The sequence below is a fragment of the Lepisma saccharinum genome, chromosome 2 (genome assembly GCF_977018435.1).
Source record: "Lepisma saccharinum chromosome 2, izLepSacc3.1, whole genome shotgun sequence".
Taxonomy (NCBI): domain Eukaryota; kingdom Metazoa; phylum Arthropoda; class Insecta; order Zygentoma; family Lepismatidae; genus Lepisma; species Lepisma saccharinum.
Window position 1 is genome coordinate 169,257,221 of NC_139230.1, and position 18,421 is coordinate 169,275,641.

General features: G+C 37.4%; 1 protein-coding gene across 3 annotated transcripts in view; it reads right to left on the reverse strand.

Annotated features, from left to right (window-relative positions):
• The window catches only part of LOC145984188 (uncharacterized), an 81,604-nt gene that overhangs the window by 54,749 nt on the left and 8,434 nt on the right, over window positions 1–18,421 (reverse strand). For all 3 annotated transcript variants that reach the window (XM_083117702.1, XM_083117703.1, XM_083117704.1), the window contains exons 2-3: window positions 7,920–8,191; window positions 1,198–1,323 (exon numbers count right to left, since the gene is read on the reverse strand). In XM_083117702.1, coding sequence (XP_082973828.1) covers window positions 1,198–1,323; window positions 7,920–8,156 — 363 coding nt within the window. In that variant the 5' untranslated portion in view covers window positions 8,157–8,191. The remainder of the gene's footprint in view (window positions 1–1,197; window positions 1,324–7,919; window positions 8,192–18,421) is intronic.

The following is an 18,421-nucleotide window of genomic DNA, read 5'->3' on the forward strand; positions in this document are numbered from 1 at the left end:
TTAATACCCAGTATAAGTTTCATGTCTCTATCGAGTTTTGTACAAAAGTTATGTACCATCAAACTGTCGGTTACATGACTTTTCGGACATCCTATAAATATATAAACCATTCAGAGGGATTTATTAATAACATCAGCATTGTTACCAGTATAAATTCAAAGTAACCATGTCACTAAGATTGTAAACATATGATGTCAACTCATGTCTTAACATAAGAACATTTCTGTATTTGCATTTTTTGTACTTCACATCACCTTTCTATCACTTCTGGCTAACAATGACAATGATGATTAGGGGCCTCCCCGATGGCGCAGTGGTAGCGTCGTCACCTTGTAATCAAGGGGTCCCGGGTTCGATACCCGGTGGAGGCACAAGTGGTTCGGATCCCACTTTAAACTGTAGGTCCAGTCCCAATTAGCCTTACTGTGCATAAAGTGGACTTAAAAAATCAAATCAACCAAATCAACCAACCGACAATGATGATTAAAGGCGATTACATGCAATTGAAATGACAGTCTCGAAGAAACACCCATGCCAATCAAACCAGAGACCATACGTATATTCCACATGATTGCAGCAGTCAGCATGTCCAGCCACTAAGGTGACAAAAGAATGTTCCTGCTCATCGTATCTCCTTTGGGATAGTAATTTTCACATAACAATATGACACAAAGTCTCATGCCCATTTACTACCATTGAGAGTAGGTGAAATTTCCATGACACCATGAAACTTCAACTTATAATATTAGCAGAAAGCAAACAGTTGCATATCCAGAGAAAGATACACATTTAAGAAGACGTAAGTGAGTTATTAAATTATTTCCATGAAACTTACTTGTAAATGTTCTATTAATTTTACAAGAAAGTTTCACGGAAATAATTTAGTAACTCACTTGCATCTTCTTATTATCTACTGCATCTTTTATTCCCCCTAACATGAATACACATTTAATATAGAGATAAATGCAATATTTGAAATCCATGCTGTGTACATTGTACCAGAATGAAAATCATTTTAAAAAACTTATACTGATATTGCAACTTAAAAATAGCTTAATATAAAAAACTAAGACACTGTGGTAGGAAAGCTCACAAGTCCTATCAATGATATTATCTGACTTTCTACACCATCAAGTAACAAACACCCCAATTATCCTCATCATACTGGGTCACTCCCATCAAGAATCGAAATCTTACCAAATCTGCTTGGATAGGCTTTGCCTTCTTGACAGTTGGCTTCGGCTTGTTTGATTCTGGATGCTTTACAGTAACAACTTTTGGTTTTGCACCATCTCCTCCACCAAGAGAACCTGAAGAGAGTTTCTAAACAGAAGAAGAAAAATAAAACAAAGTTGCATTATTAGCAAAGGGAAGCATTATCAAACTACATATTAAAACCTGCTTTAACCTCCTTAGAACATATAATATAATACTTACGTGATTTTTATGCCAAGTTGCCTAGCACTTGACTCTTCATTTTCAGATAATTAATTTGAAAAGATAACCATGGTTTCAGAAATCTATAGTTCGAGTTTCATTAGAAAAGATATATAATGATTTAGAAAAAATAGTAATGAAATATGCTATTCATGATTCAAATTATCACTGCCACTATGACCCCAGGAACTAAGGTACAGTGTTTGTTTACATTCGCCTGTACAATGTGATGTGTGGTAAATGGTTTTGTTCAGGATAGAGAAACTTCGAATTTTCTGAATGTTTTTTTTTTTTTTGTCTTGAGAATCCAATGTGATCTGAGAGAGATACAAAACAGTACTTAGTGAAACGTAACTAAATTGATGATGGATAACACCGATTTTACATTTTCCATTATATGCACATTCAATCTTGATGGTCCCAACATAGCAAAATGTTTTACAATTTTCTTCAAATTTACATTTTCCTGCATTTTAAGTTTTATCAGCCTGGTCCCCTGAAAAAATGTACAATCAAGGTTCCACTGTACACATACATTTATTAGTCTTGAAGGAAAACTATTTACCATGGACAGGTGGGGTTGAATTTTATTTTCTCAAGAGAGAGGAAACTTTGGCAACTAGTTCCCAAAAACACAATTACAAGATTTTTTTCAATGTCCTATTTGAAGAGCTGTTGTGGCCCCTTCAAAAATTTGACGTAAATAAAAAATCTAAAATGTAGTACTCTTAAGGACCAACAACTATGGAATATTTTAAGAGGATTATGCAGTACTAAAAAAAGCATGATAGGCGCCGATAAGTACCTTAATCTAGCAGTAATCTATATAAATATTATTTATATGTTTCAAACAGTTTTCCTCACTGTGCACTAAATAGGAGTTAAGCAGGGGTGGATGAAAGTTGAAAAAAAAAAAAAAAATCAGGACATTTTGGGTTTTCGGAAAGAATGGTAGGTAAAGTCCATTTACACATGCTCTTCTTATGGGTCGTTGTTTGGCAACTTATTTCTGCTTGATGGACGATCAATTTGCTTCATGCAGGAAACTGTTCTTAGTGCTCCAGCAGTGGCGGCTGCTTAATACGTGCTACCGTGCTATAGCACGTTGCTAAATTTGTTAAAATGAAAAGAAGGAAAAAGCAAATCTCACAGATGCAAGAAGTTTAATGAAGCCCTAAAGTGAAATGAAACTTCTCATGTTAAGAGCCTCAACATTTAACAGCGACGCCACGTATTTCCCTTGTGCTGTTGAGGCTATAAGGAATACCGTACCGTGCTAGAATCTCAACAGCATGTTTTCGCCCCTTTTTCATCACTCCGTGCATGAATACTGTACACCCCACCCCTCGATTCCTACCGGGGATAGGGTCTCGGCTCGAGAAAAATCGTCTGCTAGCGTGTTACAGGAAGACACAGCACGGTAAGTGTGCCATCTCAGGATAAGAAGAAAGTCTACGACAACCTATTGCCTCTGTCAGAACAACGTTTTTTTTAATGTAATTTTCAAACGTTCTGTACGTAGACTTATGAAATGTTTGTAACATGTCGTATACATTAGCAGCACCTGCAAAAAGTTGGAACGCGAATTGACACTACCCCTTAGCCTTTATCTATTTCGGTGGTAAGTTGTAAAGATTGCAACTCTGAAACTATAGTCCGTGCCTTTTTTGCTTCCGGAAGTGGATTCTGCTATGTAATTTATGTTTAGGAAATTTTAATTTTATATTTTATCTAAATTACCTGTTTTTAAGTGCAAGAAATATATTTCCTTGTGTTTATGTAGCACTTCAATCGTCAAGAAACAAACTTACAGAGTACCGTCATTTTTCCCCGGGTTCCAGACCCGAAAATTTTCCGTGCGGTTCATTGTGTTAAAATCGTGTGCCGTGTGAAGTGGTGGTCATTGTTGTGAAGGATTAAGGATGAAGCTTTTTGTTGTTGTTAGAAGTGAAAGTGACTGTGTGTTAGTGTACCATGAATTCGGTGAATTCCTTGTAGCAGCGACTTTTCTCTTCAAGAACACTTGAAGAAAAGTTGGAAATAAAAGCGCTAGGATGGCCGTTGCCAGATTTGGATCTATCACAAAATGCAAAGGGAGGTAAGAACGCTACGTATAGAAGGTGATTTAATAGAAAACTGTACGATAGTGAACCATGGCTTTGTGGGTGTCAAATTCGAAATGCATTATCCTGTTTTCCTTGCATACTTTTTGGAATTAATGATTCGTGGTCTAAAGGAGGGGTAAAAGATCTAGGACATTTAAGTGAATATATGAGAAAGCATAGTGAAAGCAAAAAGCACATGAATAATGAGTTAAATTTTGTCTCTCTCGGAACTGTCAACATAGCAACGCAATTAAGCCACGCTTATCTACAATCACATAATGAACAAGTTGAAAAAAATCGCTACGTCTTGTCAAAAATCATAGACTGCATCAAGTTCTGTGGAGCTTTTGAGTTGGCCCTGCGTGGCCACGATGAAACAGATTCCTCCGCAAACCCTGGGACATTTTTATGGCTCCTTAATTTTGTCAGCAGTTTAGACAGCGCTGTTAAAGAACATCTTGACAACAGCACTGTATTTAAAGGCACTCGATCTCGCCATCGAAGTTCAGGGTTGGAGTGTCAGCCAGGGTATGGGTATTCTTTGTAATATTGTACTTTGTAATAATGAAATTAATGAAGGGGCATTCACAAAGAATGCCCATACCCGGGACGTGACTCCAACCCGGAACTTCGATGGAGAGATCGAAAGTCGACCACTTAACATTCGTGGGTAGGGGTGAGGGGTGGGGGGTAAGGGTCATTATAAGTACATGAAAAACAGCATCAGTTGTAGCACGCATCTTTGAAATGTCACGAGCCGCCGCTGTGCTCCAGTGACATCTATATTCTTTGGTTTTTTGTTGTATTAATTTCAGTGGCCATTGCCATCTTTCAAGATTGGAAGTTGATGATTCACTGGTTATAGTTTCCACAGTTTTAGCAAGAGTTGTTAAGTATCCTGCCACAGCAAGTTCCTCTACAACTGTTCAGCTTCAGCTGTTGCAGTAATACAGATCATTCGAAAAGTCCCTGCAATCATACTTTTAAAAAGGTACTAAGACATTCATCTGGATGAGTTGGCAAGCCTGTTAGTAGGGATTGGTATGACCTTGAAGTATGAGTTTATGTTATGTTTAGAGCTATTACAGTCATCGGGGTGAGATGTACAATCACAGTTTGTCAACAACGTCTTTAACGAGCGCACAGCTAATCGCTTTGTTGGAAGCATATTTTGAGTTTAATTCATATGAAATACATGTGGAGAAATGGATAATGATCTGCACCAGGTAAAAGAGCAGTGTATGTTTATTCAAATTTAGTTTCAATGTTCTTTTTGTGTATTTCAATTCATGGAAAGTGTTTGCCATCTTGTCAGTGTGTTTTTGATCTCAAGAGATTGTTGCAGTATTACTCACATTTAGTTTACAAATTATTTTTTTCTACTACAAGATATGCAGTGCCTTTCATGAACGAGGTGGCCGTGGAGCGGCAGATAGTGCACCGGAGAGTAAGGCCGCATCTGCCGGCATTGAGACCCACAGCTGTACGCTGACCTTGGCACTGGACGAGTCAGTGCTTCAGTATCCAGATATCTGGTGTCCAGTTTGCACATGCTTGCAAAGTGTTAAGGTGTTTTAGTTTGTTTGGCTTTAGTTTACGTTAGGGATGGGACTGATTAATCGGTACTCTATCGGTATCAGCCGATATAGGCATATTGGTGTATCAGTAAAATTACCGATTATTTTACCGATCGGATATATCACTAAATATCTGATAAATTAGTACAAAATTCTGCCATTTTGTTGTAATTTTTATGCTCTAATTTCTAAAAAAGTAAATGTCTAAATATGCAACTTCTCTTGCACTGCAGTCACATTGAAACAATTTATTAAGGAGGTCAATGAACCTTTCAGGTTCTTCAAGGACCACTTCTAATTTTATATCGGATCGGTAGAATATCGGTTATCATCATCGGTAAATTTAATATCAGTACTTTATCTGTACCGGCCGAAATTTCATATCGGCCCATCCCCTAGTTTACGTATTACTGTTGCTTTTCTGGAGTCTAATAATGACACGCTATCTGCATAATTTAAAACACTGAATTTTTATGTATTACTCTTACATCATTGCGAATTTGTGTAGGGAAGTTACAATGTGTTTTGCAGCAGATTTCCTAGATGTTTCTGTTTCACACAGAGTCAGTGTTTGGATACTTGTGAACAAATTTAGGGAAAAAGGGTCTGTTCTTGATTAAGAAGTTAATGGCAAATTGGTGTGTGTGTGCTTACTGAGGAGAAACTACAACCTTGGTGACAATGAAGTTCGACCAGAAAGGAATACGTGATTAAATGCACAGAGGCATAGGCGGTGGAATGGGTGACCCGCAGAACTGACGCATGTGTGTAAGAGGAGGCGTGTGAGCAGGGAAGAATCGTGATCCCAGCATGTTGCACCCAAGGTCACGTAAAGAACGAAAACGGGGAACTATATGCGTGACATTGAACTTCGACCAGGCACCAGACCCATACGGAAAATTCCAGATAGTGGCGCATTCGATGGAAGCATGACATCACGGACACGATAAGGGATTCCCCCGTAAATAAGCGCGTGCTGTGCACCAAGGAACCGCAGTGCATCATCACCATGGCCAGGGGCAAACCTATTGACAACACCATGAGGAGAAGAGTGGTGGAGTTGCAACGGGATGGACTCAGTGAACGGGAAATAGGGCACCAACTGAACTTACCCAAGTCAACCATCCACTGCATCATCAAACACCATGAAAATACGGGTACTACAGAGCCAGGTAAGGCCCCCGGTCGAAAACGCCTGCTGAGCGTGCGTGACCTACGGATATTTAGGCGCTATATCCAGACCAACAATCATGTTTCTGTGGCCGAATTACGACTGTGGACTCGAGAACGCTTTCACATTGAAGTGTCAACCAGAACCATTCGCCGTTACCTACAGTGATGCGGTTACCGAGTGTACAAGGCGAAACGTAAACCCTTCCTTTCCATGTTGAACAAAGGCAATCGACTACGGTGGGCACGAATGTACCGGGGATGGACATTTCGGCAGTGGAACAGGGTTTTGTGGACGGACGAATCCATTTTCAATGTTGTGTACAAGAAAATGCAGAAAACAGTCATTTGTCGGAAGGAGGAACAGAATGAAGCAAAATGTTACGCACGTCGGGTACAGAAACCTGCGTCAGTGATGGTATGGGGATGCATGACAGCATCTGGGGTTGGCCCACTACATGTCTGTTGGCTCACTACTACACCACTATACACACATACTGGAGCGGCATCTTCCCATGGTGCGAAGGCACCTGTTCCACAGGCGGCGTCTCATCTTTCAACACGACAATGCCAGGCCTCATGCAGCGTGGCTGACAAGAGAATAATTGACTCGCCATCACGTGCGAACTCTGCCATGGCCACCATCGAGTCCCGACCTCTCGCCCATTGAGAATGTGTGCCATGTTCTTAAGCGACGTGTGCAACAGAGGGGACCCACGACAGTGGCTGCTCTTATCGCCTGCCTGCAGGAGGAATGGCACCGCATCGATGTGGAATACCTTGAACGACTCGTCCGCAGCATGGGCCGACGCATTGCCACAGTTATTCGCCGACGGGACGGCGTCACACCATGGTAAACAGGATCCCCTCTAACAGTGGTCGAACTTCAATGTCACGTGTAGATGGACGAAAATGTTTTATTTTGTGTGGACACCATACATTGCTGCATTGCAGCGGAAATTTATGTTTTCCTTTGTTCCATGCAGCCTGCTGAATAAAATATTTTCAGCATATGCATGTGCTCTCCTTCTTTCACAATGCACTCCTATATTTGTGACTGGTCGAACTTCATTGTCACTAAGGTTGTAGACGACGTTGGAGCACGATTGAAACATACTCCTTAGAAGTCCGGTGCTTTGCACAAGAAACAGACAATTTCATGACATCTGCGTGGCGAGCTATCAAGCTTTAAACATAAAGCCATACATTAGAGGAATTGAAAGAAAATATCAGGAGAGTAATTAAAGCAAATTTGGAGGAGAAACTGATACCTGTTAGTGTAAATTTCCATTTTAAAAATGTGTGGAAGCACGAGGACAACATTTCCAGCACCTCTTGTAACAAGGTACATGCTTGTTTTAATTGTAACTGTTAATGTAATTGTACAAACTAATTTTATTACTTAGCTAGCAGTTCCCGTTACACGGATGTTGCATCCAGTTTGCCACCAAATGCAGTCTTTTCACATCATGCTAGCTGTCACTTTATGTCCACCTCGGCCGTCAAAGGCACTGCAGTTATACACATCCGCTTTCTTCCAAAGATTGCAAAAAAAATTAAACTTGTATGTTGAATAAAGCTTTGTTACAGCTCATGTAAGAGAAACACATCTATAAATTACTTGAATTACCTTGATACTTTCTTTAATTTCCTTGGTGGATGAGCTGGTGGTCACAGAGGAGCCAGATGCTTGATCAGATGCCTCCGGCATGTCTAATCCTAGAGAAGCTCCTTCGTTTTCTGGTGATGCCGAGCCTGGACTACCCACGGCCCGTCCAAATATGATACTCCCCTCTCCCTTATAATCAGCAAGTCGTTCTGCAGCTGCACTACACTCTAAACCACGGGACTTGACGTTTTTCTTCATGGTCCAGCTCCATAAGTTCCCTATTTGGAAGCGTCCTAAAATAAGAAGAGAAAGAAATTCAACTTTAATTTCCAAGTAAATGAGTTCAATGTCATCAAAAGACAATATTTTCAGTCTGTTGGCAATTTATGACATGTAAAAGGTGTTAACTGAAACTAGTTCTACAGATTACCCTACAGAGCCCAAAAAAATTACACAAGAAAAATAAAAAAAACAAATCAATGTGCATGATCAGTCTATAAATCAGTGGAGTTAGCTAGCCCTCCATGAAGAACAAAATGAACAGAAATCTTCTTCATTTCCTTGAATGAAACACACATGATATTGCACCAGGATCTATCCAGAATTTTCCATTGAGAGGGTGTGAGGTGGAAGATTTAAGGGTAAATTTTGAGCAAAAATTTAGGGAATGTAAAAGAAATTTGGGGGTGAGGATAAATCACTGTATTGTTCATATTATTGCATGTTGTATTATCTTGTATTAAACTGCTTTTTGTAATTTTCTTATTTAGTGCTGTTTCAGGCTAATTGCAACAACAAGGATGCACGTTAATTACATGAAAAGACACACCCAATGCGTCCATGCCAAAACTGTAACTTCATTTCACAATCTTTGGTGACACGATTATGAGTTAATCACTCAATGAGCTGTCTCCAAGGGAGCACATAGTTGCACATGTCTCCGAAACCCTGATGCTATTTCTCTTGTAACATAGCATCTGTTAAGATACAAAAGCATAAAATCCCTTGCAGTTGCTTACAGCAATACAAGCTCTGGAGGTTAACAATGGAGAAGAATAGGCGCAAAGCCGGTAGATATGCAAAATTTTACTGGCCTTAAATGCCATCTAATCTGTTAACAATACAAAGTTCTATAATTCTCACTACAACAAATGCAATAACAATAAAATAGATGAAAAATAAAACAAATTGAGCTGACAGGGCTGCGTAGCTAAATGGTTAGTTAGCACTCTCGCTTTTGGTGCAAGTAATCCCTGGTTCGATTCCCAGTGAGAGGCCATAAAATTTCGGTGTTGACTAAGCATCAGGAGGAAAATTAGGGACTTGAAAATAGGGATGTGCGATATTTTGATATTGAGTCGATATTTTTAAAATATTGAAGCATCGATATGTTGATATCTATATTCAATATCGAAATTATCGACATATGGTGGTGTTGCATTCCTAACGTACAAGTTAAGTCAAGCATGAGGATGTTAAGATAACAAGTAATGTGCTCACCATGCGGGGACAGAACTTGGGAGGTGAATGATGAGAGATTGCCTCTGATTAACATAGAAAGCAAATACATGCAACAACCAATAAAAGGTACAAGGTTCCTACTTTATAGAACTTTTTTTTTATAAAAGTAAATTAAAAACTTACGTTTTTGCGAGTATCTATGCTGCTTCCACGACGTTTTGGGATACTCGCAAAAACGTAAGTTTTTAATATATTTTTATTATAATTGTGAGTAATTCGCAAAACTTTCATCATGAATTTATAGAACTTGCTGGTTACCCATGTGTGCCAGGATGGTATCGATGCGATACGAGACAATACTTGGCAAAGACTCGGTCTCAAGTTGTAAATTATTGTCTCGTTCTTGGTCGTATTGCCTCGATATACAACATATAGACAGCACAAAATATTTTGTAATAACATTTTTCTGTGTAATGCATAGTTTCGATGCTATGAACAGGGACAGCTCCAGAAGAGGGCAGGGTCAAAACTTCAAATTGAAAGATATAGATGTGTCAGGATTGTTGTGATCGTCGATATTGGTATTTTCGGTAGTGTCAATATCAGTATGGTCTGGATCGTCGATATCGGTATTTTTGATATATCGACTAGATATCGATATTGAAAGATCAATATCACACAGACCTACTTGAAAAGAAGTAGCAGGTTCTGGTCTGAAAAACCAGAAAAGAGCAGTGATAGGACCCGATGAGCTGACCATGTGTCACCCAATTGAAAAGCCACAAAGACAGGCTCTTAGAGTGCTGTAGCACCATATATTTTTATTTTAGGTTGAGGTGACAAAAAAATATTTTCTTGGCAAAAAAGTGTGTCTGGTAAAATGAATATATTTATACTATTTTAAGAATATGTATTATTCTTCGTTCTGTAATGTTATGGTTCTATTAACCTGCAGAAGAGAAATACATATCATTGCCAAATGCATACAGTATGTATGGGTTTATATCTTGTTAACATGCATGTGCATGTCTGCTTCACATACACTTTAAACACATATCTAATCTGGACTGGATTTACAGTTTAATGTGGTGTCTGAACCACTTGCTGCCATCATCAGAAATCAAAGATGGGATCGCTTGATTACAAGGCAGCATTGTTAGTTTCCCTTCAGGAAAAGGATGTGTAAGGTTGATTGATTTGGTGTATTTTACTTGGCTTTTCTGCCACTTCTGTCTAGTCGCGAAGATGGGAATGAGTTACGGGATGAAGCAACACTCACAAAAACCACCATGCCCAGGTTAGTATTCAAACCTGGGACTGCTGGCATTGTAGTACGATGTGATAACCACTCCACCAAGAAGACCGATGATTGAGTAAGGCATTATATGTAAAGTAAAGTGTTCCCCTGTGCTTTGCACCATGCCATGAAGGCATATAGGGGGTGTGGAGTTAGGGTCCCACACTTTCTTGATGACTGTCAAAGGTGGGGTGATGTGATAAGCACCACACCCCTGGCCACCTTTACCCCCACAAGTTTCCTCCAGGTACCCACTTTATACGATGCTGGGTGGGCACCGGAGCTGCTTGAACAGATGGAAAAAATCTTGCATGGTAGTCAGACACCCTAACTACTGAGCTACCATGGATTCAGTAGGCTTATATGTATGTGTACAAATAAATTTAAACCCATAAATTATGAACTTGTATAAAACATTAGGTGAGTTATCAGAAAAGAGAGATTTCAAAGTTTGGAACAAGTAGTTTTCAACTGAAAATACCAAGAAATAAAAACAAAAATGCCACGCAGATTACCTCAAATTTCAGTGATCAAATATAAACAGTTTTTAACCGGACACTCAATAATGCTTATTTCTAGCCAATGAAGTATAGTAATGGCACGGTATACAAGAAGCCTACATTTGAGTCCCCACTGAGTCTGAATTTTGACACCTGTTTTCACATTTAATATCACTGTGTTGTGAAATACCGTTACCAGTTATTAAGTACTGCTTCTTGTAGATGAAAATATAATATAATATATTTACATTCTACGCATTGCACTGAATTGCAGAAATGATATGTTTGTTTAGCTAAAGTAGACAGAAAACAGTTTTCTGAAATTGGAATTACACTACACCATTTCTAGTAATGAGTTTCACACTTCACATTTATTTCAAATACTAAATTGATTTTCTATTAACAATTTATGTCAATTATCAGTATCAGCATTACCTAAATCATGAACATGCCAATACTGTAATAGCATTTGGTAGGTAACAGCGCGGGGTCATTTAGCTACAGGCTAAGAAATTTATCTGATGCTAAATGACACTGTTACCTTATCAGTTACATCCACAACTTTATTATTAGAATATAAGATATTTATTTTGATTATCAAAAGCTAAATTATTAAATCATTGTTGATGATTACATTTTCTGAAAAATTGAATATTGCTCTATATTTACTGCCTAAATGTTGGAGATGCTGCATATCACATTAAAAGAACATAATTAGTTTTATTGCTGCTATATAGTGAAATATATACTCGAGAGGCAAAAACTGTTAGTATTTGACATGAATTCTCACCCCTCCCCCACCCAAAGAAAAGTGGTGTAGTCTGATGTGGGCTAAGGCCCGCCAAACAGATATTCACTGGATAATACGTGGTCAGCACAACATGTCCCATCAGATCTGTTTACTGGCTTTCAAGACCGGGCATTCTTACCTCACCCAGTACACAACTAAAACAACATACTATGGTATCATAGTTAATTCAGAAAAAAAAAAGCTCACCTAGGACTCTCACTTAGGTCTCTGGAACATGCTTTACAAACTAAATACAAGGGTCACATTCTCTAAATCATCACAGTAGAAAATAAATTTAAAATTATTTACAAATGAAAGTCTAAGATATAGCCAGAATTAAGTCAAAAATTTAAGATAGGGAAGGCATGTGACTAGAATCCTTACTGTTCTGTTTACCATTATTTGCATGTTAATTCTCTCAATTTCATTAATAATGAAGAAAATGATTAATGACTACTAATCAGTTGCACAAGTAACAATAAAAGATTGCCTCTACAAGAGGCTACAATTTATTGCCTCTACAAGAGGCTACAATTTTTTCTCCATGATACCAAAACAGAATTTATGTAAGTATGGTAAGAAGAGGACACCAAAATAGTATAATTTAACTTTGAGTAATGTATTCAACATAAGACCAGATTTTTTATTCATAAATTCTACCAACATTTGTATTTCTGACCATGGTGAAATTTCTAACCAATTATAAAGGTGAGTACTTCAAGCTCTCCCCCCTTTTCTTTACAAAGGTAAGGTGAGTCATGGATCACCTCCCCACCACTGGATCATGAAGTGAAAGAGACAGTGAAATTGAAACTTAAGTGAACATAGTCATGATCTCCATGTTAAAATGTACTTCAGTCTATCTTACCAATACACAGTGATATATGAAAAAGAAACAGATGATCATGGGCTGAAACTACCATGGTGAATATTTTACACATATGTGTCTACGATTATTGTCACATTAAAATGATATTCCATTGTATACGCTCAAGGGTGGAAGACTCAAACGAGCGTAAGTGATTCCATGCAGTTCTCTATTGGAAACATTTTTCCTCTTGGTTAAATGGTTATTGGTTTAAAAAAAAAAATGTGAAGTGATATACTGTATACATCGCACTCGGCTACCATTACTTTGCATTGCATTGCATTGGTGATGCTGAGCTCACTTCTAATTGGTTACATGACATGGTAAGAAAATTAATAATTCTATCTGTGAAATATGCTACGTAATGAAAATGGTATAAAATTGCTTCACATTACATGGCACTAATGCTATGAAAAATGATTTTGTCTAAAGTGGGTCTAAAACAAAAAAATATCTGGATAGTCAACAAAGAACTCGGGAAATAATGCACTGCTCTTCTTCTTTAAAATCAGCATTCTCAAGGTATTGTTGAGTACATGGATGGAAGGGAAAAAAACCTAATCAGCGCAGATAAAAATCCTTATCCTACCCCAAAATAATATCAAACACACCACATCACCATTGTTGGCATGCACATGTGAAAAGATTATCAAATCAACATGACAAGTAGAAGCCACAAATTTAAAAATAAACCTTTATTGAAACCAAGATTAAGACTGAAATGCAAATTACTAGAGTAAAAAATTCTAACCTAGCCAAATAACAGGGAAAAAAATATGGTGGCAACATGCAAAGGATAATTTGAAGCATGATCTGCACTTTGCACCATACTCATTTTGGTTCAAAATTACACTATACATTATGTATAGTGTAATTTAGAAGTTTAGATACACTCTGTAAAAAAAAATTAGCATCACTTCATTACTTTTGGTCGTCAGCATTTCGCTCGTGAATTATCCGTTGTTTCATTGATTTAATTCGACTTGTCGATTTGTTTTCCTAACAATTATATAAAACACTATATCTGTACAATATATTTTTATTATTTAAGTCATAGTTACGTACATAATGCACTTGACAGAACTAATAACAAAATTATTGCAAATATAGCTTGTGGAACGTTTTCGCACAAAGACAATTTTTACAAGTAACAAAATTGAACAAAGGTTTTAAATGCATCATGATATGTCAATTTGAAATGATAGTAAGTAAATACATTGACTAGTACTTAGTGTGGCCACCCCTGCCCTTCCGAAGTGCTTCCAACCTTCTAGGCATGCTATGAATGAGATTTTGACAATATTCGTTCTCAATTTCATTCCAAACATGTACAATTGCTGCCATAATTTCCTCTTTTGACCTGTACGTCTGATTACCAAGTTTTTTGCGCATCATAGCCCACAGGTTTTCTATAGGATTCATGTCTGGAGAGTTGGGCGGCCACCAAAGTCTTTCAATATTTATATCATGAAACCAGTTATTCACCACCTGAGCACGGTGACAAGTTGCATTATCGTCTTGAAAAATGTAGTAGTCCAAATTCTGTCCAGAAAAATGATCTCCTGCAGTTTGTAGAACTTTCCGATTCAGGATTTCCAGATATTGATCAGCCTTAATGGTCCATGTGCAAATATGCATCCTGCCAATCCCTTTTGCAGAGAAACATGCCCAAATCATAACACTGCCACAAAACTTTTCAACTACAAGATTTTTGCAAGTTCTTCTCCCTTCCGCATCCACAGTTTAACTGAGCTGTCATTCCCCAGCAATTTAAATCGTTTTCCATCAGAAAATATCACATGTTCCCAATCTGTATCATTCCATGCACCATAACGTGTGACAAACTCACGTCTAGCTTTTGCATGTGCGTCAGTTAGTCTGGTTTTTTTATGTGGGACGTGTTTAGAAACACCCTGTTTCGTAAGTCGGGATACTACAGTAGCATGAGTAAGATTAACTCCCACCTCATTTTGAAGTTTATGTGCAATTTGGCGTGAACTCATTCCTTTGTTCTTCAGTGCCATGTCCTTTATCATACGATCCAGTCGAGGTGGTCTTTTCTTTCTGCCACAGTGACTTCTCAGTGATGATTTTCCATGTTCTTGTTGCTTTTGCAGGCATCGGCTAACTGTGGATTGATGCATGTGAAGTTGTCGACCAATTTCTCTGAGAATGACCATCCATATGCAAAGCGAGAACCATTCCTTGCTTATGTGGTGAAATGTCACACTTTCTGCCCATTTTTTTTCTCGAGAAAACACACTCAAATACACTACACACCACCAGAACACTTCACAAATATGATAACGTATCCAATCTGTCAATAATGAACATGTAGTTGCAACATAAAACACGTCACAAGTTGCACTACTAACAATCGTTTTACAGATTCCTGACAATTGATTACAAAGCCTTGCAGCAGCAACTGATTGCAACACCCTCTAGCAGACACTCCAAACACTAAATCAACAAAAGAATAACACCACACTACGCAGTGATACCAGAACAATGCGTCAATCAATTGATTTCAAGTTGTGGAGGAAAGATGCAAGCATGCGAAACTCAAAATTGACAACATCCGTAATTAGAATACAGTGATGCTAATTTTTTTTTACAGAGTGTATTTAGTATCATTGCACAATTTGTACACCATATGATCTGGTGAATGGAAATGTCTAATCTAATGTAATTTGATTATGAAGGATTGTAATATCTGGATTGTTATAGTTTTTTGAAGAACTTTAAAATCTGTTGATTCAATACTTTATTTTGTGTATTTTACATTATGTTTATACATTTATGCATTTCTTATGTATCGTGTGTGTTTTATGTGCATTTCACATGCCAAGTAAAAAACTCTTCTTTTAATGTGAATGAATGAAATCTCTCTTCATGGCAAAAATTATGCACAACTTGCTTATGGTACATCACTACAGAATACTCAGTGATTGGTCCTGCACAAAAGTGCATTATTTTCTCTTATGATAAGCTATACAATACATACGTAAAAGTGTTTACAGAAATAATTTGTATCTTTATCTTAATTTTAAGTCACTTTTGAGGATGAACTGACGAAATAGCTGAAAAAATGCATATGCTTTACCAAGAATGTGTACCTCTAAACCCTAGTTTCATAGGTTGTAATGATGTTGGCACAAACATAGAAACACACAAAGCAATTTAAAACACCCAACATGTGACACTAACAACAATACCATTATATAAAATGTGGCATTTGTTCGATGAAATGCAAATTGCGGTAACGGTTCTGCTTGTTTAAGTATTTTTTCAAAGTTTCATAGGAAAAAGACAATGAAATACACATTGCGGTAACAGTTCTGCTTGTTTAATGATTTTTTCAAAGTTTCATAGGTACGTGTGGTAATCAGGTTGTTGCACGCTCAGAATCCGGCATACAGCCACCAGCAATTGTGCGAGATGTACAGGCTGGATGTCGTGAATGATAGTATGGTCAGACGATGGTGCAGACAATTCATGGAAGGCCAATCCAATGTGCATGACCCCATACAGCTGAGAACATATGGGCTCTCTTGCATCACATCACGAGATGGACCACAGTCCCGGCTTTGCATGTACAGACTTTCATCTTTTTGTTCAGCTGAATAGGTTTCTGGCAGGACAAGGTTTTGACAGTTACACTGTAGTATAAATAGTTCCAGTCTTTGCTGTGAAACACATATGGCATGGCATACAAAATGTAGTGTCATCCTACGACAACTGCCAGAACAACGGTAGGTTACGACTCACTCTAAGTAATGCAATAAATTACTACTGATATTCTTCTTTATTTATGCCTAATAGGTAGGGACTTAGATTTTTCGTTATCTTTGGTGCTATTCTTTTTTATTTCTTTTACTATGCGATGTTATTTTTCCCAAAATTAACACTCTCATTTTAGCGCATTTTCTGGAAAATATACCTAAAATGCATGGTATTTTTAAACTACTGTTTTGAATTTGATACCTTGGGAGTTACTTTCCATACCTCTTTTTAATTGTAAGGTAAGGGGATTTCCCCCCCTATATACTGAAGGGTGCAAAATGGTGACGCACCCAAAAATTTTAAATCAATCTCACATGATAGATACCAATATATTGACATTATCTTTTTTTACTTTTTTATTGCTAAGTTTCTCACTTTTTTATTGCTAAGTTTCTCAAAATTCGCATTTTTAATTTAGAACATTTTTCTGCAAAATATACCAAAACTTATACTTCCATTGTGCTTTTTAAACTATTATTTTAAATTGTAGGTCAGTGAGCACTCTATCTTCGCTAAAATTGCACCACTTCTCGCGACAAATACTGATGATGCAGCTGCATGTTACGGTAGATACACACTCGATCTCCTGTCAGAACCCCGCCACTTTGCTCTGTGATGCAAATTGTTCTGATAGAAGTTGAAAAAATCATGGGAAATATGTGATTTAATGTGGCTGTCGGAATTATTCCATGTATAACATGCATTATACTTTTCTCTTGGATAAAATGTTAGAAAACTTGCACATTCTATGTGCACAAATATGGCATATTTTATTTGATAAGCCTTAAAAAGACAAGAATGTTGGATTTTGCGGTAATTTTCAATGTTAAAGCAATTTTTTTTTAATTCGTGAGAAATACTAACAATTCACATTTGAGTTATTTCACTACTTTGAAAGGGTGAAAATGTGTCCAGACATCACTGCACATTCATAAACACTACTTCGCAGCAAATAACATTTGTCACTGTTATCGTGTATGAGAAAAATCAAGGTCCCTACTAATTGGAACTTATTTCTGGATGACCCTTGTATAAATCAGTAGATGAAAAGTGAAATTTTAGCAGGGCTAACAGAGAAATGATTCGAGAAATTATATTAAAATATTTATGAATTTATTATTTGTATTTTATTTCATAACATTGGACATTAACTTCACTCAGTGACAGATTAATAACCATCTCTCACAAGTTTAAACAGACAGGACAGAGGGGGTCATGAATTGCAATGGGAGTGTTGAGGTTGGGAGTATGCAATTGTCAACTTTGTGTAACATTTACCAATACAGGTTTCTGTTTCACTTTTTGTGATATTATTCAACATATATCCCGATTTGCTGGTTTCTTCTTGATATCGAAGAATAGTGCAGTGTCATTGTAAATGTACGTTATCTTGTGCAAAACCAGTATTACACCTAGATGACGAAAGAAAACCTTCGCATGCATTGCTACATTAAATAAGGTTAAATGAGACAGAAGAGTAATAAAATTCCAGCAGGATATTTACAGTGGTGCAGCAAACTAATAAGGCTCAGTTTATTCATGCAAATTTCATTGGATGTTTAATCAGACAAACATCGTAAACGACAAAAAATGTCATACTGGAATATCCAAGATACATCTGTTTCACAAAAGAGCAATGCATGCCATTTTAGTTGGATGTCGCAGAATGATAAATATCAAACTGCTACGTTCGACAAAAATTGCATGCACAAACAAACCCAAAACGTTTGTTCAATGAAATGTGGAACCACACCAGACAAACTCGGATATAGAAGGCTCTGTTTATGCATGCGATTTTTGTCAGATGTTGCACTCCGAAGACAT